This window comes from Lethenteron reissneri, chromosome 68 (genome assembly GCF_015708825.2).
Source record: "Lethenteron reissneri isolate LAM-NWPU_2019-01 chromosome 68, ASM1570882v1, whole genome shotgun sequence".
In the NCBI taxonomy this organism is placed as follows: domain Eukaryota; kingdom Metazoa; phylum Chordata; class Hyperoartia; order Petromyzontiformes; family Petromyzontidae; genus Lethenteron; species Lethenteron reissneri.
In genome coordinates, this window is record NC_083846.1 from 1,344,064 (window position 1) to 1,366,762 (window position 22,699).

Here is a 22,699-nt window from a genome sequence, read left to right on the forward strand (position 1 = left end):
TCTGTATGTATGTGTGTGACCAGTTTTGTCCAACTTTATTGACACTCGGCACAAGTTTGTGTTGCGTCTTATATTCCGGAGTGGCTCATGATCCGGTCAATATCGTGTGGGGGAGGGGAGGGGGGGATAGGGGAGGGGCTATTGGGGGGAGGGGAGGGGGGGATAGGGGAGGGGCTATTGGGGGGAGGGGGGGTAGGGGAGGGGCTATTGGGGGGAGGGGGGGATAGGGGAGGGGCTATTGGGGGGAGGGGGGGATAGGGGAGGGGCTATTGGGGGGAGGGGGGGATAGGGGAGGGGCTGCACAGACGCGACACAAAGAGCGTGGGCGGAGCGACTCCGTGGGGGAGGAGAGGGGGGGGGAGCAGAGATAAGGGGGAGGAGGGGGGTGAAGGAGAGGGGAGGGGGGAGAGGGAGAGGGGAGGGGGGTGAAGGAGAGGGGAGGGGGGAGAGGGAAGGGGAGATACGGGGGAGAGGGGAGGGAGAGATAAGGGAGAGTTCCTCCAGAGAGGAGGAGGGGGCGCGAGATAGAGATCAGCTGGGGAGAGAGGAGAGGCAGCTACTGAACACGAGGAGGAGGAGGAGACACAGAGAGGAGGAGGGGAGAGACCGAGAGCGAGAGAGGGAGGGAGGAGGAGACACAGAGAGGAGGAGGAGAGAGGGGGATTGAGTGAGAGAGAGAGGGGGAGTGAGTGAGCGAGCTTCTGGGCAAGGGAGGAGGAGGAGGAGAGTGCGGATACGCGACGAGAAATCGAGAGCGTGGAGGAGAGGAGGAGGAGGGGAGAGTGGTGGTGGAGAACTAGCGAGCGAGCGAGACGCAGACAGGGAGAGGTGACAGCAGGACGCAGCAGGAGCAGGAGCAGCAGCAGGAGCAGCAGCAGGAGCAAGAGGCAGCAGCAGGAGCAGCAGCAGGAGGAGGAGGAGGCGTCAGTGTCGAGGTGGCTGGCTCCGAGGCTCCCCCCGAGCCGCGGGCGTCGTGATGGCGGACGAGCTGCGGCGCTGCAAGCTGCCCGACCCCTGGTACTTCGGGGTCACCCGGGATGGACGCGTCTTCTTCATCAAGTGAGTGGCGGCGGGCGGGCGGGCGCGACGGTTCGCCACCGGGGCCTGTCGCAGGACGTTGCTTTACGCAGCGTGAACACCACCACCACCATCCACCGGGCAGCCAGTCGCTACCCACCCCCCTCACCACCTCCCTGTCCCAGCGCGCTGCGTTGTTGCCTTGTGGTGGTGGTGATGTGGTGGTGGTGATGTGGTGGTGGCGACGGTGGCGATGGTGGTGGTGTTGTGGTGGCGGTGGTGATGTGGTGATTGTGATGGTGTTGTGGTGATGGTGTTGTGGTGATGGTGATTGTGGTGATGGTGTTGTGGTGATGGTGATTGTGGTGATGGTGTTGTGGTGATGGTGATTGTGGTGATGGTGTTGTGGTCATGGTGTTGTGGTGATGGTGATTGTGGTGATGGTGTTGTGGTGATGGTGATTGTGGTGATGGTGTTGTGGTGATGGTGATTGTGGTGATGGTGATTGTGGTGATGGTGATTGTGGTGATGGTGATTGTGGTGATGGTGATTGTGGTGATGGTGTTGTGGTCATGGTGTTGTGGTGATGGTGATTGTGGTGATGGTGTTGTGGTGATGGTGATTGTGGTGATGGTGATTGTGGTGATGGTGTTGTGGTGATGGTGTTGTGGTGATGGTGTTGTAGTGATGGTGATTGTGGTGATGGTGTTGTGGTGTTGTGGTGATGGTGTTGTGGTGATGGTGATTGTGGTGATTGTGGTGATGGTGATTGTGGTGATGGTGATTGTGGTGATGGTGATTGTGGTGATGGTGATTGTGGTGATGGTGTTGTGGTGATTTTGGTGATGGTGATTGTGGTGATTGTGGTGATTGTGGTGATGGTGTTGTGGTGATTGTGGTGATGGTGTTGTGGTGATGGTGTTGTGGTGATGGTGTTGTGGTGATTGTGGTGATGGTGTTGTGGTGATGGTGATTGGGGTGATGGTGTTGTGGTGATTGTGGTGATGGTGTTGTGGTGTACTTGTGTACGAGTGTTGGTGAGTGTGTGTGTGTGCGTGTGTGATTATGGATGCGTTGGTGTGTGTGTGTGGTGGTTGGTGGTGTGTGTGTCGGGGGTGGTTGGTGTGTGTGATGGTGTGTGTGTGATGGTGTGTGTGATGGTGTGTGTGGGGTGGTGTGTGTGTGTGGTGGTTGGTGTGTGTGTGTGTGGGGTGGTTGGTGTGTGTGATGGTGTGTGTGTGGTTGATGGTGTGTGTGATGGTGTGTGTGGGGTGGTGTGTGTGTGTGGGGTGGTTGGTGTGTGTGTGTGGGGTGGTGTTGTGTGTGGGGTGTGTGTGTGTGTGTTGGAGTGGTGTGGTGTGTGGAGTGGTGTGTGTGTGGGGTGTGTGTGTGGGGTGGTGGTGTGTGTGTGTGGGTGGTGTGTGTTGGTGGGGTGTGTGTGTGGGGGTGGTGTGTGTGTGGGTGGTGTGGTGTGTGGTGTGTGTGGGGTGGTGTGTGTGGTGTGGGGTGTTGTGTGGGTGGTGTGTGTGTGTGGGGTAGTTGGTGTGTGTGTGTGTGGGGTGGTTGGTGTGTGTGTGTGGGGTGGTTGGTGTGTGTGTGTGGGTGGTGTGTGTGTGTGTGTGGGGTGGTGTGTGTGTGTGTTGGTAGCTGTTGGTGTGTGTGTTTGTGTGTTGGTTGCTGTTGGTGTGTGTGTGTGTTGGTAGCTGTTGGTGTGTGTGTGTGTTGGTAGCTGTTGGTGTGTGTGTGTGTTGGTAGCTGTTGGTGTGTGTGTGTGTGTTGGTAGCTGTTGGTGTGTGTGTCTGTGTTGGTAGCTGTTGGTGTGTGTGTGTGTGTTGGTAGCTGTTGGTGTGTGTGTCTGTGTTGGTAGCTGTTGGTGTGTGTGTGTGTGTTGGTAGCTGTTGGTGTGTGTGTGTGTGGGGAGCGGTGGTGTAGTGGTTAGCACACTGCCCTAAGAACCCGGCGACCCGAGTTCGATTCCCGCTCACGGCCAACACCGGTGACGATTATCTGAATCGGTCCTGGGCATCCCCTAGGTCCACTCGGCCTCAAATGAGTACCTGGTGCGGTGTGTAAACATCGTCACTGGGGAGACAAAGGCGGTCGGGCGTGGTGCTGGCCACCCACCCCCTCGTGTGCCGTGCCGGCCTTCATAGGTGCTCGCTAACAGCACTTGCCCCTACAGTCTGTTCAGGTTATACGGGGGGACTTTGATTATATGTTTTGATTATAAGAATGTGTGTGCTTTAGGGGTGTGTGTGTGGTACATGTGTGTGTGTGTAATTGTTTATTGATGAATACAGTGCTGAATTGTCTCAGTATTGATGTATGTCTGTCTATGTGGCTATTTTGTGCCATTGTGTGTGTAGATGTGTGTGTTTTAGTGTGGTGGTGTGTGTGTGTTGGTGTGTAGATGTGTGTTTTAGTGTGGTGGTGTGTGTGTGTTGGTGTGTAGATGTGTGTGTGTGTGTTAGTGTGGTGGTGGTGTGTGTGTAGGTGTGTGCGTGTAGGTGTGTGTGTGTAGATGTGTGTATGTGTAGGTGTGTGTGTGTTGGTGTGTAGATGTGTGTGGTGGTGGTGTGTGTGTAGGTGTGTAGATGTGTGTGTGTTAGTGTGGTGGTGGTGTGTGTGTGTGTGTGTAGATCTGTGTGTGTAGATGTGTAGATGTGTGTGTGTGTGTTAGTGTGGTGGTGGTGTGTGTAGGGGTGTGTGTGTAGATCTGTGTGTGTAGATGTGTGTGTGTGTAGGGGTGTGTGTGTAGATCTGTGTGTGTAGATGTGCGTGTGTGTTAGTGTGGTGGTGGTGTGTATGTGTAGATGTGTGTGTGTGTGTGTAGATGTGTGTGTGTAGGGGTGTGTGTGTGTAGATGTGTGTGTAGGTGTGTGTGTGTGTATAGATGTGTGTGTGTTAGTGTGGTGGTGGTGTGTGGATGTGTGTGTGTGTATAGATGTGTGTGTGTGTATAGATGTGTGTGTGTGTAGATGTGTGTGTGTAGATGTGTGTGTGTAGATGTGTGTGTGTGTGTAGATGTGTGTGTGTGTGTGTAGATGTGTGTGTGTGTGTGTAGATGTGTGTGTGTGTAGATCTGTGTGTGTGTTAGTGTGGTGGTGGTGGTGTGTGTGTGTGTGTGTTAGTGTGGTGGTGGTGGTGTGTGTGTGTGTTAGTGTGGTGGTGGTGGTGTGTGTGTGTGTTAGTGTGGTGGTGGTGGTGTGTGTGTGTGTGTGTAGATGTGTGTGTGTTTAGATGTGTGTGTGTATGTAGATGTGTGTGTGTGTGTGTTAGTGTGGTGGTGGTGGTGTGTGTGTGTTAGTGTGGTGGTGGTGGTGTGTGTGTGTGTGTGTTAGTGTGGTGGTGGTGGTGTGTGTGTGTGTGTTAGTGTGGTGGTGGTGGTGTGTGTGTGTGTGTGTAGATGTGTGTGTGTTTAGATGTGTGTGTGTATGTAGATGTGTGTGTGTGTGTGTTAGTGTGGTGGTGGTGGTGTGTGTGTGTGTGTTAGTGTGGTGGTGGTGGTGTGTGTGTGTGTAGATGTGTGTGTGTTTAGATGTGTGTGTGTATGTAGATGTGTGTGTGTGTGTGTTAGTGTGGTGGTGGTGGTGTGTGTGTGTTAGTGTGGTGGTGGTGGTGGTGTGTGTGTGTTAGTGTGGTGGTGGTGTGTGTGTGTGTGTGTAGATGTGTGTGTGTATGTAGGTGTGTGTGTGTTAGGGTGGTGGTGGTGGTGTGTGTGTGTGTGTTAGTGTGGTGGTGGTGGTGTGTGTGTGTAGATGTGTGTGTGTGTGTAGATGTGTGTGTGTAGGGGTGTGTGTGTGTAGATGTGTGTGTGTGTGTTAGTGTGGTGGTGTGTGTGTGTAGGTGTGTGTGTGTGTATAGATGTGTGTGTGTTAGTGTGGTGGTGGTGTGTGTGTTAGTGTGGTGGTGGTGTGTGGATGTGTGTGTGTGTATAGATGTGTGTGTGTGTATAGATGGATGTGTGTGTGTGTGTAGATGTGTGTGTGTGTAGATGTGTGTGTGTGTGTGGATGTGTGTGTGTGTAGATATGTGTGTGTGTTAGTGTGGTGGTGGTGGTGTGTGTGTGTGTGTTAGTGTGGTGGTGGTGGTGTGTGTGTGTAGATGTGTGTGTGTTTAGATGTGTGTGTATGTAGATGTGTGTGTGTGTGTTAGTGTGGTGGTGGTGGTGTGTGTGTTAGTGTGGTGGTGGTGGTGTGTGTGTGTTAGTGTGGTGGTGGTGGCGTGTGTGTGTAGATGTGTGTGTGTATGTAGATGTGTGTGTGTGTGTAGATGTGGTGGTGGTGGTGTGTGTGTGTGTGTTAGTGTGGTGGTGGTGTGTGTGTGTGTGTTAGTGTGGTGGTGGTGGTGTGTGTGTGTAGATGTGTGTGTGTGTATGTAGATGTGTGTGTGTGTTAGTGTGGTGGTGGTGTGTGTGTGTGTGTTAGTGTGGTGGTGGTGGTGGTGTGTGCGTGTGTGTAGGTGTGTGTGTGTAGATGTGTGTGTGTTGTGGGCAGCGGTAACGCAGCAATTAGCTCGCCACGACTTCATCGCAAACCCGGCGAGCCGAGTTCCATTCACAGCCACCGGTCCTGGACCTCCCCTGGGTCGACTCAAACGTAAATGAGTGTCTGGTGCAGTGTGCAGTAGACATCGGCACTGTGGGGAGACAGACGGGCCCCCACCCCCCCAGTGTGTTACAGGCTACACGGGGGACCTTTGTCAGTGTTATGGGAATTGTACCGCGATCAGAAATCGCAGCGAGCCCGTATCGGCGACATCGCGCTCTCTCCGCCTGCCGCACCGTGGAATGCCGGTCGCGTCTCTGATCCCTGACCCTCCCTGCACGGACGAGGTCTGCCGATTTCCTGAGCATATCTCTGTGTGTATGTAGATGTGTGTAGGTGTGTGTGTGTGTAGAGGTGTGTGTAGGTGTGTGTGTGTGTGTAGATGTAGGTGTGTAGATGTGTGTGTGTAGAGGTGTGTGTGTAGGGGTGTTGGGGTGTAGAGGTGTGTGTGTGTGTAGATGTGTGTAGGTGTGTGTGTGTAGGTGTGTGTATAGAGGTGTGTGTAGGTGTGTGTGTGTGTAGGTGTGTGTGTGTGTGTAGGTGTGTGTATGTAGATGTGTGTAGGTGTGTGTGTGTGTAGGTGTGTGTATAGAGGTGGCAGTCTGCTTATGACCGGCTCCAGTCTATCAGCAGAGGTCTCACTCCGAATCAGTCGAGCGGCAATATCTTTTCATCGGTTGCGTAACGCTGTGTGGAAGCTACCTGGTCTGTCGCTCCGCACGAAGCTTCAGGTCTTCTCGGCCACGGTCATTCCCTCCCTTCTCTACGCTTGCGAGACGTGGACCCCCCTGGTGGAGCATCTTCGCCGGTTGGAAACATTTAGGCTGGCCTGCCTACGATCCATCCTGGGTTTAACCAGGCTGGATTGTGTGAGGAGCTCACAAATCCTTGAAAGATCTGGGCAAAGTCCCATCAGTGAGCTCCTCCGGCAGGCAAGGCTGCGTTGGCTGGGTCATGTAGCCCGCATGCCCAGCCACCGCATGCCTAAACAGCTTTTGTTCGGCCGGATCGAGGGGGCTAGACGGGCGCGGCACGGGCTGGAGAAGAGATGGAGTGATGTGGTACAGGAGGACGTGGAGCTGAGTGGACTTGCCGATGACTGGTACCAGCGGTGTCAAGATCGGCCTCAGTGGAGGAGGCTCGTGAAGGACGCTACTGGGCAGTTGGAGGCAGTCGCCCTCCAACAACAACGGAGGGCGGAGGAGCGACGCTCACAACAACGAGCGGAGCGCCGGGTGGCTAAAGCACAGCAAGTTGGCACAGTAGGGGGCACAGGTGGTGCATCAGCCAGTCATCTCGGTCATCTCGGTCAGTCGACCAGTGGCACCTGGGTCTGCCCCGTGACCTCCTGCCAGCGGGCTTTCGACACTTCACGTGGCCTCAAGGTGCACTTGGCCTGGCACAAGCATCGTGGTGACGTCACCGCCACTTAGTGGCGAATGGCGGTTGTTGTTGTTGTATAGAGGTGTGTGTAGGTGTGTGTGTGTAGAGGTGTGTGTGTGTGTGTAGATGTGTAGGTGTGTGTAGGTGTGTGTAGGTGTAGGTGTGTGTGTAGGTGTGTATGTGTAGAGGTGTGTAGATGTAGGTGTGTAGATGTGTGTGTGTATGTTGGTGTGTGTGTAGATGTGTGTGTGTGTGTGTTGGTGTGTGTATGTAGATGTGTGTGTGTGTAGGTGTGTGTGTGTAGATGTGTGTGTGTGTTGGTGTGTAGGTGTGTGTGTGTAGATGTGTGTGTGTGTATGTAGGTGTGTGTGTGTAGATGTGTGTGTGTAGATGTGTGTGTGTGTGTGTTGGTGTGTAGATGTGTGTGTGTGTGTGTTGGTGTGTAGATGTGTGTGTGTGTGTGTTGGTGTGTAGATGTGTGTGTGTGTGTTGGTGTGTAGATGTGTGTGTGTGTGTTGGTGTGTAGATGTGTGTGTGTGTTGGTGTGTAGATGTGTGTGTGTGTAGGTGTGTGTGTGTTGGTGTGTAGATGTGTGTGTGTGTGTAGGTGTGTGTGTGTAGATGTGTGTGTGTGTTGGTGTGTAGATGTGTGTGTGTAGATGTGTGTGTGTGTTGGTGTGTAGATGTGTGTGTGTGTAGATGTGTGTGTGTGTGTTGGTGTGTAGGTGTGTGTGTGTAGGTGTGTGTAGATGTGTGTGTATGTAGGTGTGTGTGTGTAGGTGTGTGTGTATGTAGGTGTGTGTGTAGGTGTGTGTGTATGTAGATGTGTGTGTAGGTGTGTGTGTGTGTGTAGGTGTGTGTGTGTGTGGGGAGCGGTAGTGTAGCGGTTAGCGCGCTGCGCTATGAACCCAGCGACACGAGTTCGGTTCCCGCTCACGGCCAACACCAGTGACGATTATCTGAACCGGTCCCGGGCCTCCCCTAGGTCGACTCAGCCTCAAATGAGTACCTGGTGCGGTGTGTAAACATCGCCACTAGGGAGACAAAGGCGGTCGGGCGTGGTGCTGGCCACCCACCCCCTCGTGTACCGTTCCGGCCTTCATAGGTGCTCGCTAACAGCACTTGCCCCTACAGTCTGTTAAGGCTATACAGGGGATCTTTGTTGTGTGTGTGTGGGGTGGTGGTCTTGGGTGACGTGCGGCATGGGGAGGCGCAGTTCCAGTGAGGGCAGCCGAGCCTTGAATATTGGAGGAAGTAGCCACCACCACCACAACCACTACCACCACCACAACCACTACCACCACTACTACTACCACCACAACCACTACCACCACTACTACCACTACCACCACCACAACCACTACCACCACTACTACCACTACCACCACCACTACCACCCACCACCACTACCACCACCACGACTACCACCACTACCACCACCACCACCACTACCACCACCACCACTACCACCACCACTACCACCACTACCACCACCACCACGCGCCCCGTCCTGCCAAGTGGCTGTCCGATGTCTTCGTCTTCCGAGGGAGTGGGGGGCGGTCACCGTGGCGTAGACGCAGCCATCCCCACAGTCTCAACTTGGGGGGGGGGGCGGGGGGGCTGCGACAAGGGGCGGTGGATGTCCTCTGGGCTCCCCCTGCAATTGTTGAACTCAACAACAACAAAAAGAATGTTCGGCCACGCAGTTCTAGAAACCTCCCCCACCCTCCCTTCTCCTCGGCTTGCCAAACGTGGACCCCTCTAATGAACATCTGCGCCGGTTTGAAACATCCTGGCTGACATGCCTGCGATCCATCCTGGGTTTAGCCAGGCTGGAGCGTGCGAGCTGTTCATAGGTCCTTGAGAGATCTGGACACGGTCCCTATCATCGGTGAGCTCCTCCAGGCAGGCGAGGCCTCGTTTGTTGGGTCACGGAGCCACCGCATGCCCCGCCACCGCATGCCCCACCAAGCGGTTTCCGGAGTGAGGGGGGCTAAATGTGCGCGGCATGGGCTGGAGAAGAGATGGAGCTGATGTGGTACCAGCGGTGTCCAGGACGGCCTCAACGCGGGTGAAGGAATCGATGAGTGAAGTTTACGGGGAAATGGCAACCATGGTAACAGTAAATAAAGAGTGATTTGATCAATGAGCGGATGGATGGGTGCGTGAGTGGGTGGGTGAGTGGTTGGATGAGTGAGTGGGTGGTTGAGTGGGTGGGTGGATGAGTGAGTGGGTGGTTGAGTGGGTGGGTGGGTCAGTGCGTAGGCAAGGTGAGCAGTAGTTTGGATGTGCGGGTAGGTGAGTGAGTTGAGTGTGCAGGTGAGTGTGCAGGTGAGTGTGTAGGTGAGTGTGTGAGTGTACAGGTGAGTATGTAGGTGAGCGTGTTGACGAGGTGTGTAGGTGAGCGTGCAGGTGAGTGTGTGAGTGTGCAGGTGAGTGTGTAGGTGAGCGTGCAGGTGAGTGTGCGGGTGAGTGTGCGGGTGAGTGTGCGGGTGAGCGTGCGGGTGAGCGTGCGGGTGAGCGTGCGGGTGAGCGTGCGGGTGAGTGTGTCGGTGAGTGTACAGGTGAGTGTGTGAGTGTGTAGGTGAGTGTGCAGGTGAGCGTGTAGGTGAGTAGGTGAGTGTGCAAGTGAGTGTGTGAGTGTGTAGGTGAGTGTGTAGGTGAGTGTGCAGGTGAGCGTGTTGACGAGGTGTGCAGGTGAGTGTGCAGGTGAGTGTGCGGGTGAGCGTGTAGGTGAGTGTGTAGGTGAGTGTGCGGGTGAGTGTGCGGGTGAGTCTGTGGGTGAGCGTGCGGGTGAGCGTGTGGGTGAGTGTGTAGGTGAGTGTGTAGGTGAGCGTGTAGGTGAGTGTGTAGGTGAGTGTGTAGGTGAGTGTACAGGTGAGCGTGTAGGTGGGCGTGTTGACGAGGTGTGTTGGTGAGCGTGTAGGTGAGTAGGTGAGTGTGTAGGTGAGTAGGTGAGCGTGTAGGTGAGTAGGTGAGTGTGTAGGTGAGTAGGTGAGTGTGTAGGTGAGTGTGTAGGTGAGTGTGCAGGTGAGCGTGTTGACGAGGTGTGTAGGTGAGTGTGTAGGTGAGCGTGTGGGTGAGTGTGTGGGTGAGTGTGTAGGTGAGTGTGTGGGTGAGTGTGTGGGTGAGTGTGCGGGTGAGTGTGCGGGTGAGTGTGCGGGTGAGTGTGTGGGTGAGCGTGCGGGTGAGTGTGTAGGTGAGCGTGCAGGTGAGTGTGTAGGTGAGTGTGTAGGTGTGTAGGTGAGTGTGTAGGTGAGTAGGTGAGTGTGTAGGTGAGCGTGCTGACGAGGTGTGTTGCGTGTGTCTGTGCGCAGCGATGAGACGAGGACGACCACCTGGCTGCACCCACGCAGCGAGGACCCCGTGTGCACCGGGCACCGCAAACGCGCCGGTGAGCGGCGACACTCACAACCACACTCACCACCACACTCACCACCACACTCACCACGACGCTCACCCCTACGCTCACCACCACGCTCACCACTACACTCACCACTACGCTCACCACCACGCTCACCCCTACACTCACCACTACGCTCACCACCACACTCACCACCACACTCACCACTACGGGGAGTGGGGGGCTGGGGGGGTGCAGGCAGCTCCGATCGATTGGGGGGGGGGGTGAGAGGAGAAATTTGAGCGGATTCTGAGAGGCCCCCAGAGGGGGCGGGGTGGGAGTTGGGGGGGGGGGGCTCCCTCCAGAGCCCCCCAACACTGCCCCCCCCCATCCTGCCAGCCTTGTCCTACCCCCCCCCCGAACCCCCCCCCCCCCCCATTCTCCTCCCCCCCCCCCCATCCTCCCCCCACGTGTTCGGCTTTCACAGCACCAGATGCTGCCCCCATTAGCGGACTGCCCCATTAGCGGCGATCGTTAGCCACCCGGAACGGCCACTCCTGGAAAGGGGCAAAAATGTAATCCAGATCTCATCGAGTCTGTAGAGAAATGGTTATGAAACGATTATTGCCATGGCCACCATCGGCCACCATCACTGCCATCATCACCATTACCGCCATCACCGCCACCATCGCCATCATTGCCACCAACACCACCATCATCACCGTCATCACCATCATTGCCACCATCACCGTCATCACCATCATTGCCACCATCATTGCCACCATCACCACCATCATCATCACCGTCATCACCGTCATCACCATCATTGCTGCCATCACCGCCACCCTGTGTGTGTGTACACACCCTGTGTGTGTGTACACACCCTGTGTGTGTGTACACTGTGTGTGTGTGTACACACTGTGTGTGTGTGTACACACCCTGTGTGTGTGTACACTGTGTGTGTGTGTACACACTGTGTGTGTGTGTACACACTGTGTGTGTGTGTACACTGTGTGTGTGTGTACACACACTGTGTGTGTGTGTACACACACTGTGTGTGTGTGTACACTGTGTGTGTGTGTACACTGTGTGTGTGTGTACACACCCTGTGTGTGTGTGTGTACACACCCTGTGTGTGTGTGTGTACACTGTGTGTGTGTACACACCCTGTGTGTGTGTGTACACTGTGTGTACGCCCTGTGTGTGTGTACACCTTGTGTGTGTGTGTGTACACACCGTGTGTGTGTGTGTGTACACTGTGTGTGTGTACACACCCTGTGTGTGTGTGTACACTGTGTGTGTGTGTACACACCCTGTGTGTGTGTGTACACTGTGTGTACGCCCTGTGTGTGTGTACACCTTGTGTGTGTGTGTGTACACCTTGTGTGTGTGTGTGTACACACCGTGTGTGTGTGTGTGTACACACCCTGTGTGTGTGTACACACCGTGTGTGTGTGTACACACCCTGTGTGTGTGTGTGTACACGCTGTGTGTGTGTGTACACCCTGTGTGTGTGTGTACACGCTGTGTGTGTGTGTGTACACGCTGTGTGTGTGTGTACACCCTGTGTGTGTGTGTGTACACCCTGTGTGTGTGTGTACGCCCTGTGTGTGTGTGTGTACGCCCTGTGTGTGTGTGTTTACACCCTGTGTGTGTGTGTACACCCTGTGTGTGTGTGTGTACACCCTGTGTGTGTGTGTACACCCTGTGTGTGTGTGTACGCCATGTGTGTGTGTACACCCTGTGTGTGTGTGTGTTTACAACACTGTGTGTGTGTGTACACCCTGTGTGTGTGTGTGTACACCCTGTGTGTGTGTGTACCCCTGGTGTGGTTACACCCTGTGTGTGTGTGTACACCCTGTGTGTGTGTGTGTACACCATGTGTGTGTGTGTACACCATGTGTGTGTGTGTTACACCATGTGTGTGTGTGTACACCGTGTGTGTGTGTGTGTACACCAGCTGTGTGTGTGTGTGTACACCCTGTGTGTGTGTGTGTGTACACCATGTGTGTGTGTGTACACCCTGTGTGTGTACACCCTGTGTGTGTGTGTGTACACCCTGTGTGTGTGTTGTACACCCTGTGTGTGTGTGTGTGTACACCCTGTGTGTGTGTGTGTGTACACCCTGTGTGTGTGGTGTACACCCTGTGTGTGTGTGTGTACGCCATGTGTGTGTGTGTGTACGCCCTGTGTGTGTGTGTACGCCCTGTGTGTGTGTGTACACCATGTGTGTGTGTGTACACCCTGTGTGTGTGTGTACACCATGTGTGTGTGTGTGTACACCATGTGTGTGTGTGTGTACACCCTGTGTGTGTGTGTGTACACCCTGTGTGTGTGTGTGTACGCCATGTGTGTGTGTGTGTACACCCTGTGTGTGTGTGTACGCCATGTGTGTGTGTGTGTACACCCTGTGTGTGTGTGTACACCATGTGTGTGTGTGTTGTACACCCTGTGTGTGTGTACACCCTGTGTGTGTGTGTGTACACCCTGTGTGTGTGTGTGTGTACACCATGTGTGTGTGTGTGTGTACACCCTGTGTGTGTGTGTACACCCTGTGTGTGTGTGTACACCATGTGTGTGTGTGTGTACACCATGTGTGTGTGTGTGTACACCATGTGTGTGTGTGTGTACACCCTGTGTGTGTGTGTGTGTGTACACCATGTGTGTGTGTGTGTACACCCTGTGTGTGTGTGTGTACACCCTGTGTGTGTGTGTACACCCTGTGTGTGTGTGTACACCCTGTGTGTGGTGTGTACACCCTGTGTGTGTGTGTGTGTACACCCTGTGTGTGTGTGTACGCCATGTGTGTGTGTGTGTACGCCATGTGTGTGTGTGTACACCATGTGTGTGTGTGTACACCCTGTGTGTGTGTGTGTGTACACCCTGTGTGTGTGTGTGTGCACCCTGTGTGTGTGTGTGCACCCTGTGTGTGTGTGTACACCATGTGTGTGTGTGTGTACACCCTGTGTGTGGTTGTGTACACCCTGTGTGTGTGTGTGTGTACACCATGTTGTGTGTGTGTGTGTACACCATGTGTGTGTGTGTGTGTACACCCTGTGTGTGTGTGTGTACACCCTGTGTGTGTGTGTGTGTGTACACCCTGTGTGGTGTGTGTGTGTCACCCTGTGTGTGTGTGTGTGTGTACACCGTGTGTGTGTGTGTGTACACCCTGTGTGTGTGTGTGTGTACACCATGTGTGTGTGTTTTACACCCTGTGTGTGTGTGTACACCCTGTGTGTGTGTGTACACCCTGTGTGTGTGTGTGTTTACACCCTGTGTGTGTGTGTGTGTACACCTGTGTGTGTGTGTGTACACCCTGTGTGTGTGTGTACACCCTGTGTGTGTGTGTGTACACCCTGTGTGTGTGTGTACACCCCTGGGTGTGTGTGTGTACACCCTGTGTGTGTGTGTGTACACCCTGTGTGTGTGTACACCCTGTGTGTGTGTGTACACCCTGTGTGTGTGTGTACACCCTGTGGTGTGTGTACACCCTGTGTGTGTGTGTACACCCGGTGTGTGTGTCGGTGTGTACACCCTGTGTGTGTGTGTACACCCTGTGTGTGTGTGTACACCCTGTGTGTGTGTGTGTACACCCTGTGTGTGTGTGTGTACACCGTGTGTGTGTGTGTGTACAACCCTGTGTGTGTGTGTGTACACCCTGTGTGTGTGTGTGTACACCCTGTGTGTGTGTGTGTACACCCTGTGTGTGTGTGTGTACACCCTGTGTGTGTGTGTTGTACACCCTGTGTGTGTGTGTACACCCTGTGTGTGTGTGTGTACACCCTGTGTGTGTGTGTGTACACCCTGTGTGTGTGTGTGTACACCCTGTGTGTGTGTGTACACCCTGTGTGTGTGTGTACACCCTGTGTGTGTGTGGTACACCCTGTGTGTGTGTGTGTACACCCTGTTGTGTGTGTGTGTACACCTGTGTGTGTGTGTGTGTACACCGTGTGTGTGTGTGTGTGTACACCGTGTGTGTGTGTGTGTACACCGTGTGTGTGTGTGTGTGCACCGTGTGTGTGTGTGTGTACACCCTGTGTGTGTGTGTGTGTGTACACCGTGTGTGTGTGTGTGTACACCGTGTGTGTGTGTGTGTACGCCCTGTGTGTGTGTGTGTGTACGCCCTGTGTGTGTGTGTGTGTACACCCTGTGTGTGTGTGTGTGTACGCCATGTGTGTGTGTGTACGCCCTGTGTGTGTGTGTGTGTACACCCTGTGTGTGTGTGTGTGTGTACACCCTGTGTGTGTGTGTGTGTGTACACCCTGTGTGTGTGTGTGTGTACACCCTGTGTGTGTGTGTGTACACCCTGTGTGTGTGTGTGTGTACACCCTGTGTGTGTGTGTGTGTACACCCTGTGTGTGTGTGTGTGTACACCATGTGTGTGTGTGTGTACACCCTGTGTGTGTGCATGGACGGGGCGTACACACGTGTCCTGTCACAAATACGCTGTCTCGATGATGACTCATCAACTTGGCAGTCTGTGGGCATTGCTACTGCTGCTGCTGCTACTGCTGCTACTGCTGCTGCTACTGCTGCTGCTGCTACTGCTGCTACTGCTGCTGCTACTGCTGCTGCTACTACTGCTGCTACTGCTAGCTACTGCTACTGCTACTACTGCTGCTGCTGCTGCTACCACCACTGCTGCTGCTGCTGCCGCTACTGCTGCTGCTACTGCTACTGCTGCTGCTACTGCTACTACTGCTGCTGCTACCACCACTACTACTACTGCTGTTGCTACTACTGCTGCTGCTACCACTACTTCTACTGCTGCTGCTGCTACTACTGCTGCTACTGCTGCTGCTACTGCTGCTACTGCTACTGCTGCAACTACTACTGCTGCTACTACTACTGCTGCTGCTACTACTGCTGCTGCTACTACTGCTACTACTACTGCTGCTACCACTGCTGCTGCTGCTGCTACTACTACTACTGCTGCTACCACTACTATTGCTACTACCACTACTGCTGCTACTACTGCTGCTGCTACTACTACTGCTACTACTACTGCTACTACTACTGCTGCTACTGCTACCATTACTGCTGCTACCACTACTGCTGCTACCACTACTACTGCTGCTGCTGGCACCGTGCGGGCTGTGACCGCGTGTGTCTCCGTCTGTCCCCCGCGTGGCAGACCTGCCGCTGGGCTGGGAGGAGGCGTTCACGAGGGAGGGAGTCAGCTACTTCATCAAGTGAGTCGCTCGCGCTCCTCGCCGCGGCTCTCTCCGCCGCGTGAGGTCCCCCCGTGTCTCCCCCCCCCCCCCCGTGGCTTCCGCTGTCTCCCCGCGCGTCTCCGTGTCTCTCCCCGCGCGTCTCCGTGTCTCTCTCTGTCTCTCGCATGCCCTCCGTTTTGCGGGCGCCACGCTCGCGATGGCCACCGCCACCGCTCTCCCCGTGTCTGCGGTGGCCGATGCGACCGCCGGGATGCGTTTCCCGGATAGACTCGCGACAGACGGACAGAGAGACAGACAGAGACAGAGAGACAAAGAGACACAGAGACAGACAGACAGACAGAGAGACAGAGAGACAGATGGACAGAGAGACAGACGCACAGACGGACGGGATGGCCTGGCTGGCGATCCCCTCGTCCAGACGCACAGCGACGACGACGTCGTCACGAGCGTCGCGATCGTCGCCACCGTCGCGATCGTCGCCACCGTCACGAGCGTCACGAGGGTCACGAGGGCCAGGAGCGTCACGTGCTCTCGCTCCCCCTTGCTCCTGGCTGGTCGATCGCCGTGCGTCGATTTGTCCCGCGACTCGCAGATGGCGGTGAGGCAGCGCTCGCCTCGGATGTCGGTTCCCGTTACCGTTGGTTGATGATTGATCGCTGTCCGGCTCGGGTTCGGCTGTCTTTAAACAACAACAACAATGCAACAACAACAACGCAACAACAACGCAACAACAACAACAATGCAACAACAACAATAATGACACCAAAGCCGGGTCGTGTTTTGGGAGAGAGGGGGCAGTTTGTTGTTTCGCACGGTTTCCGTCGGCTAGAATTGGGAGGAGCGGTGGGACGAGTGATCGGACGGTGAGAGGATGCGGGATGCATTGGACGTCGCCCCCCACCGCCCCCCCCAGCCCCCCCCCGCGTGAGTGTAGCGACGTCCCGTTGTTTACGAGGAGGAATTCGTTTTCTTCTCGGCAGCCCAGAGGGCGCTGTGTTTGGTGCCTTGAGATTCCATCGTTGGTTTTCTCATTTCGCAGCAGCTTCCATGATTGGAGCCGTCTCCAGATCTCTGCTGGGCTTCTGAAGGAGGGCCATTGCCCGAAACGTCGGTCCAGTGTTTCTTGTATTCCTTCTAAAGCCCCCCCCCCCCCACCACACACACACACGTGGTATTGTTACGGACACGGAACGTGTCGCGTCGACGATTGCGCGCGTGCCAAGGGCAGCTTGCAGCATCGGCGAGCTCGGATCGGCGTGGTACTTTTTGTTGCGGCCTGCGATTGGTTGCCGTGAGGGGGTGGTGGGTGTCACGTGGTGGGTGCCACGTGGCGGGTGTCACGTGGTGGGTGCCACGTGGTCTATCGGAGTTCGTCACGTGCGCGGGCGGTGGCGGTAGGTCCCATCTTCCGACGCTGCAGCCGCCTCCGAAGAGGTCTCCGTCATGGGAGGGAGTCTCTCCTGTGCGGTCCGCGATTCGGGGCGCGCAACCCCTGGATGAGGAGCCGGCTGTGATTGGCCGGAAGTTTCCGCACGTGGTCGCGAGTGTGTGCCGCGCAGCACGCACAGTCCAGAGAGCGTCGGTGCCCTTCGGCGGAAACTCGTTGCCGCGGCCGTCTGGAACGCTGCTTCCGCCCGATGTTAGAAAGCGAACTGGGAGCTACGCACTTTTGAAGCATCATCATCTCATTGCAACTGCTCTTGGTGTTTACTTTGTCCCTCCCCCCGCACCTCCGATCAGCGCGGCTGGCTCCGCACGGCGGTGCGATGAGAACCTCTGCCCTGCTGAAGAGACGCCGCGTGTCGAAGCCGGCCCAGGAGCCGTGCTCGCGCCGGGACCGACATTTGCCGCTGAAATGAAGCACTCCAGAAGGGAAGAAGGGGGGAGGCCATGGGGGGGGGGTGGGAGGTCCTTCTGCTGGGGGGCCCCACCTCAGCTGCTGTGCGGTCGCGGCCCCAACGGGGGGCGGCTGGCGGCAGTCAAGGCCCCTGCTGGCGCGTGGGGCTCACTTAGCGGCGGATGGCGCCTGTAATCTTCGTTGTTGTTGTTGTCGTCGTTCTGCTGCTGCTGCCCCCACATCCTCCCGTCACCCCGAGCCGCTCTTTGTGTTTGACCGATGAGGGCGGCCGGCCGAACGCGCGACACCGATCCCTCGGCCCTGCCAACCCCTAGGTCGACTCGGCCTCGAACGGGTAACCGGTGTGGCGTGTGCCCACGCGGCGCTGGGTGGGCACGAGTGACGGGGTGTGGTGCTTGCCACTCACCCAACTCGTGTGGCCGGGCTGGGCTCAGTCGCCGCCGCCGCTGCTGCTGCTGCTACTCGGTGCCGGATTATCCTCATAGCACAAGTCGCTACACGTGTAGTAGCTGTTACACGTGTAGTAGCTGTTACACATGTAGTAGCTGCTATTGCATACACGTGTAGTAGCTACGGGCTCCGCACTTTCAAGGGCCCCGCGCTAAACGCTTTCAAGTTATCAATTCCGGTTCAGTGATTCTGCACTTGCTCTATTACTATAGTACTTTACCGCCTTGGACTTTTACGAACGACCGGGTGTTTAGGGTTAGCGATTTGTCGTATTATCTGGCTGTATAGCAAATGAAAAAATACAATTACTTTACTACACAAGTTACAAATTGGTGTTTTAATATTTGTGTGTTTTTGTTTTATTCGGGGCCCCGTTATAACAACACGTGCTCCAGGCCCCGCACTCGCTTCATCCCGCGCTGCTGCTACTCGCTAAAGTCAGCACTTGCCCCAGAACTCTGCTGAAGGCACCACGTGGGGCTGTCTCCGTGTGTTTGTGCGCCGTGCGTGTCGCCAATGAGGAATTCCGTCTCAAGGGGTTGATGATTGCAGTTTGCGATATCTTAAATCTTCTCCTGCGTGCGGCTGATGATGCTGATGATGATGGAGAGTAGCAGCAGCAGCTGTGATGTTGCATCGCGGTGGTTGACCAGCCGCGTGACTGCGTCCGGAGTAGCAGAATTGTCGCTGCTGTGACGATGACGACGATGATGATGATGACCGTGACCCCACTTCGTAGGGCCATCATTTCTGACAGCCGCCAGGTCGCTGCTGAGAAAGATCTCCAGTGAAGCGGCTCTGTGGTAGTGGTGGTGGTATTACACCTGGTAAAACAATTAACATTTTTTATATAAAGTAATCGAATTATAACATCCACCTTGGCTCTGTGTCGTGGCCTCCCGGGAGCCACTCTCCCAGCTCTCTACAGGTGGTGGGGGGGAGATAGCTTCCTCCTTGCGGGTCGATGGGAGGCCAAGCTCTCTCTCTCGCTCTCTCGCTCGCTCTCTCGCTCTCTCGCTCGCTCGCTCTCTCCTCGCTCGCTCTCTCCTCGCCCGCTCGCTCGCTCTCTCCTCGCCCGCTCTCTCGCTCTCTCGCTCTCTCCTCGCTCGCTCTCTCCTCGCCCGCTCGCTCGCTCTCTCCTCGCTCGCTCTCTCCTCGCTCGCCCGCTCTCTCCTCGCTCGCTCTCTCCTCGCTCGCTCTCTCCTCGCCCGCTCGCTCGCTCTCTCCTCGCCCGCTCTCTCCTCGCCCGCTCTCTCCTCGCTCGCTCTCTCCTCGCCCGCTCTCTCCTCGCCCGCTCGCTCGCTCTCTCCTCGCCCGCTCTCTCCTCGCTCGCTCTCTCCTCGCTCGCTCTCTCCTCGCTCGCTCTCTCCTCGCCCGCTCTCTCCTCGCCCGCTCGCTCGCTCTCTCCTCGCCCGCTCTCTCTCTCCTCGCCCGCTCTCTCCTCGCCCGCTCTCTCCTCGCCCGCTCGCTCGCTCTCTCTCGCTCGCTCTCTCGCTCGCTCTCTCTCCTCGCTCGCTCTTTCCTCGCTCGCTCTTCCCCGCTCGCTCTCTCTCCTCGCTCGCTCCCTCGCTCACTCCTCGCCCGAGACTGGAAGTCAGCCAAAACATGAAAGTGGGAAATGAAAAAAGAAAACTCCGCTCTGATGAGTTGCAAGTTGTGTGTGTGTTTGTGTTTTAAATCGTGCAGTCATTTGTGACCCTGTGCCCCAGACACCCGTAACAAATCGCTTCGCTCGGAGAAAGCTGGCTTGGTAACTACTCAGTTGGGGTCTATGGGTTTCTATACGAGTTTATGGGTTTCTATGCGAGTCTATGGGTTTCTCTGCGAGTCTATGGGTCTCTATGCGAGTCTATGGGTCTCTATGCGAGTCTATGGGTTTCTATGCGAGTCTATGAGTCTCTATGCGAGTCTATGGGTTTCTATGCGAGTCTATGGGTTTCTCTGCGAGTCTACGGGTCTCTATGCGAGTCTGTGTGTCTGTATGCGAGTCTACTGGTCTCTGTGTGAGTCTATGGATCTGTATGTCATCATTGATAGACCATGGTGACGATTGCACAGAGAGAGAGAGAGGAACACGTGGGCTAGAGAGCACACGCCGGCTTCATGAATGAGGGGGGCAGGATGGGGGGGGGGAGATTGGAGGGAGTGGAGAGGGGGGGGAGAGATGCAGGGAGAGGGAGTGGGGGGTGAGGGAGTGGGGGGTGAGTGGTGGGGGAGGGATTGGGGAGAGAGTGTAAGGAGATGGTGGGGAGAGGGAGTGGGAGGAGTGAGTGGTGAGGGTGGGGGAGAGATTGGGGAGAGAGAGGGGTGCATGGTGAGGGAGGAGGAAGAGCGGAGATTGGAGAGAGAGAGGGGAAGGAGTTGGTGGGAAGAGGGAGAGATGGGGGAGAGGGTGGGGGAGAGATGGGGGAGAGATGAGAGGGAGGCAATGGAGAGGGAGGGGGGATGGAGGTGGGGGGGGAGAGTGAAGAGAGAGAGGGGGAGGCGAGGGAGGGGGAGCACAGCGGTGGGGAGAGAGTGAAGAGAGAGTGCAGAGTGAAGAGAGAGAGAGAGACGAGGGGAGTTGCCCTCCCCACGTGATTGATGCCCGCGCGCTCTCTGCGCGCGCTGCTCGGACAGGAAGCGAGGCCCACGTGGAGGGGGGGGGTCCCAGCCCGCTGCTGTCTCTCTAGTGGGCGTGCTGTGTGTCTAGTAAGCTATGGCTAGGGGGTGGACTGTCTGTCTCTGGCTAGTAAGCTGTCTGTATGTCTGGCTAGTAAGTTGTGTGTCTGTGTGAGCTGTCTGTCTGTTTGGCTAGTAAGTTATCTGTCTGGCTAGTAAGCTGTCTGCTGGCTGGCTGTCTGTCTGGCTAGTAAGATGTCTGTCTGGCTAGTAAGATGTCTGTCTGGCTAGTAAGCTGGCTGTCTGGCTAGTAAGCTGTCTGGCTGTCTGGCTAGTAAGCTGTCTGGCTGTCTGGCTAGTAAGTTGTGTGTCTGTCTGGTGTCTAAACCCACTCGAGCCCTGTAGTATTCCTGTGAGCTGGCTCACCCTCTCGGTACTCGGCACTCGAGACCTCGCACACACCCACGGACTTTATCACTGGCTGCCTAGCCAAGAGATCGGCTCCTCAATACATTATCTAGCCACTAGAATATCTAGCCACTAGAATATCTAGCCACTAGATGACTAGAACGTCTAGCCACTAGAACATCTAGCCACTGCACTGTCTAGCCACTACACTGTCTAGCCAGGGGACCGGCTCGCCAGTCCGCTGACCTGTGGTCGAGCGGCTGGTCAGTAGATGAGCTCACCTTTGACGGTGTCAACACACTCGTGTTGTGAGCTACTGACGTGTGGCGGTTGTGGTGGCGGCATTGGGCCTGTACGCGGTGCCAGGTGGTGGCTTTGTTGTGGCGTTGTTGTTGTTGTGGTGGTGGTTTTTGGTGGTGATGGTTTTGGTGGATAATGGTGGTGGTTTTGGTAGTGGTGTTAGTGATGATAGTTTTAATGGTGGTGGTTTTGGTAGTGATGAGGGCTTTGGTGGTGATGAGGGCTTTGGTGGTGGTGGTTTTGGTGGTGGTGGTGGTTTATGGTGGCAGTGTTTCGGGGTCCCTGCGGGCCCGGCTACAGGAAACAATCGAGTGCCGAGCCCCGCGGAGCGACGCGGGGAGGGGGAGGGGAGGGGGAGGGGAGGGGCCCTGCCCCATCCTCCCCCCACCCCCCACCCGCTACCCCACCCCCCACGGCGTCGCGTGCCGGGCCCCCCCCAGCAGGGCCCCCCCCCACTCCCCGCGGGGCTCGGGGACCCGGAAGCGGCGTTTCCCGTCACCCCCCACTCCACCCCCTCCACCTCCACCACCCCACTCCACCCCACCTCACCCCCCTCCACCCCCCCTCCACCCCCCCTCCACCCCCCCTCCATCCCCCCCTCCACCCCACCTCCACCCCCCACCTCCACCCCCCCTCTCCACCACTTCCCCACCACTTCCCCACGCCCCCACCCCCCCTCTCCACCACCCCCACTCCACCCCGCCCTCCATCCCCCCTCCACCCCCCCTCTCCACCACCCCCACTCCACCCCCCTCTCCACCAATCAACAATAGCAGTAGCAGCAGCAGTGGTAACAATGATGATTACGACGACGAGGATGATGCGGATGATCAGCAGGCTACTGCTGCTGCTGCTGCTAGTGAGAGTGAGCACGCGACTGCGTCCCCGCCTGGGCTGGCGACACGCCCCGGGCCCCGCGCCTCCCCTGAGGGGGGGCCTCAGGAAGCGGTCCGAAAACTTCAGAGAGGACGACTCCAAAGCCAGGCTCGGGATTGATCAATAATACACAGCGGTGGGCATAGCAAGCTCATTGTGAGTCTGTGGGTCTCTGTGCGAGTCTGTGGGTACAGACACGTACACACACGCACGTACACGTACACACACACGCACGTACACACGTACACACACACACGTACACACACACACGTACACACACACACGTACACACACACGTACACACACACGTACACACACACACGTACACACACACGTACACACACACACACGTACACACACACACGTACACACACACGTACACACACACACGTACACACACACGTACACACACACACGACACACACACACACGTACACACACACACACGTACACACGTACACACACACACGTACACACACACACGTACACACACACACACGTACACACACACACGTACACACACACACACGTACACACACACACGTACACACACACACACGTACACACACACACACGTACACACACACACACGTACACACACACACACGTACACACACACACGTACACACACACACACACGTACACACACACACACGTACACACACACACACGTACACACACACACACACGTACAATCACGTCGCGCGCGTGGTGGTGCCGACGGGACGAGATCCGGGGATCTC

At 56.1% G+C, this 22,699-nt stretch overlaps 1 protein-coding gene across 7 annotated transcripts in view; it reads left to right on the forward strand.

Annotated features, from left to right (window-relative positions):
- Positions 1-670: 670 nt before the first annotated feature.
- LOC133360411 (pleckstrin homology domain-containing family A member 7-like) overlaps positions 671-22,699 on the forward strand; it is a 150,385-nt gene continuing 128,356 nt past the window's right edge. For 4 of the 7 annotated variants that reach the window (XM_061579114.1, XM_061579119.1, XM_061579121.1 and 1 more), the window contains exons 1-3: positions 672-1,059; positions 10,264-10,340; positions 15,424-15,481. In XM_061579114.1, coding sequence (XP_061435098.1) covers positions 977-1,059; positions 10,264-10,340; positions 15,424-15,481 — 218 coding nt within the window. In that variant the 5' untranslated portion in view covers positions 672-976. Of the gene's footprint in view, positions 1,060-10,263; positions 10,341-15,423; positions 15,482-22,699 lie in introns of all 7 variants that reach the window. The other 3 variants (XM_061579118.1, XM_061579115.1, XM_061579123.1) reach the window with 3 other exon arrangements.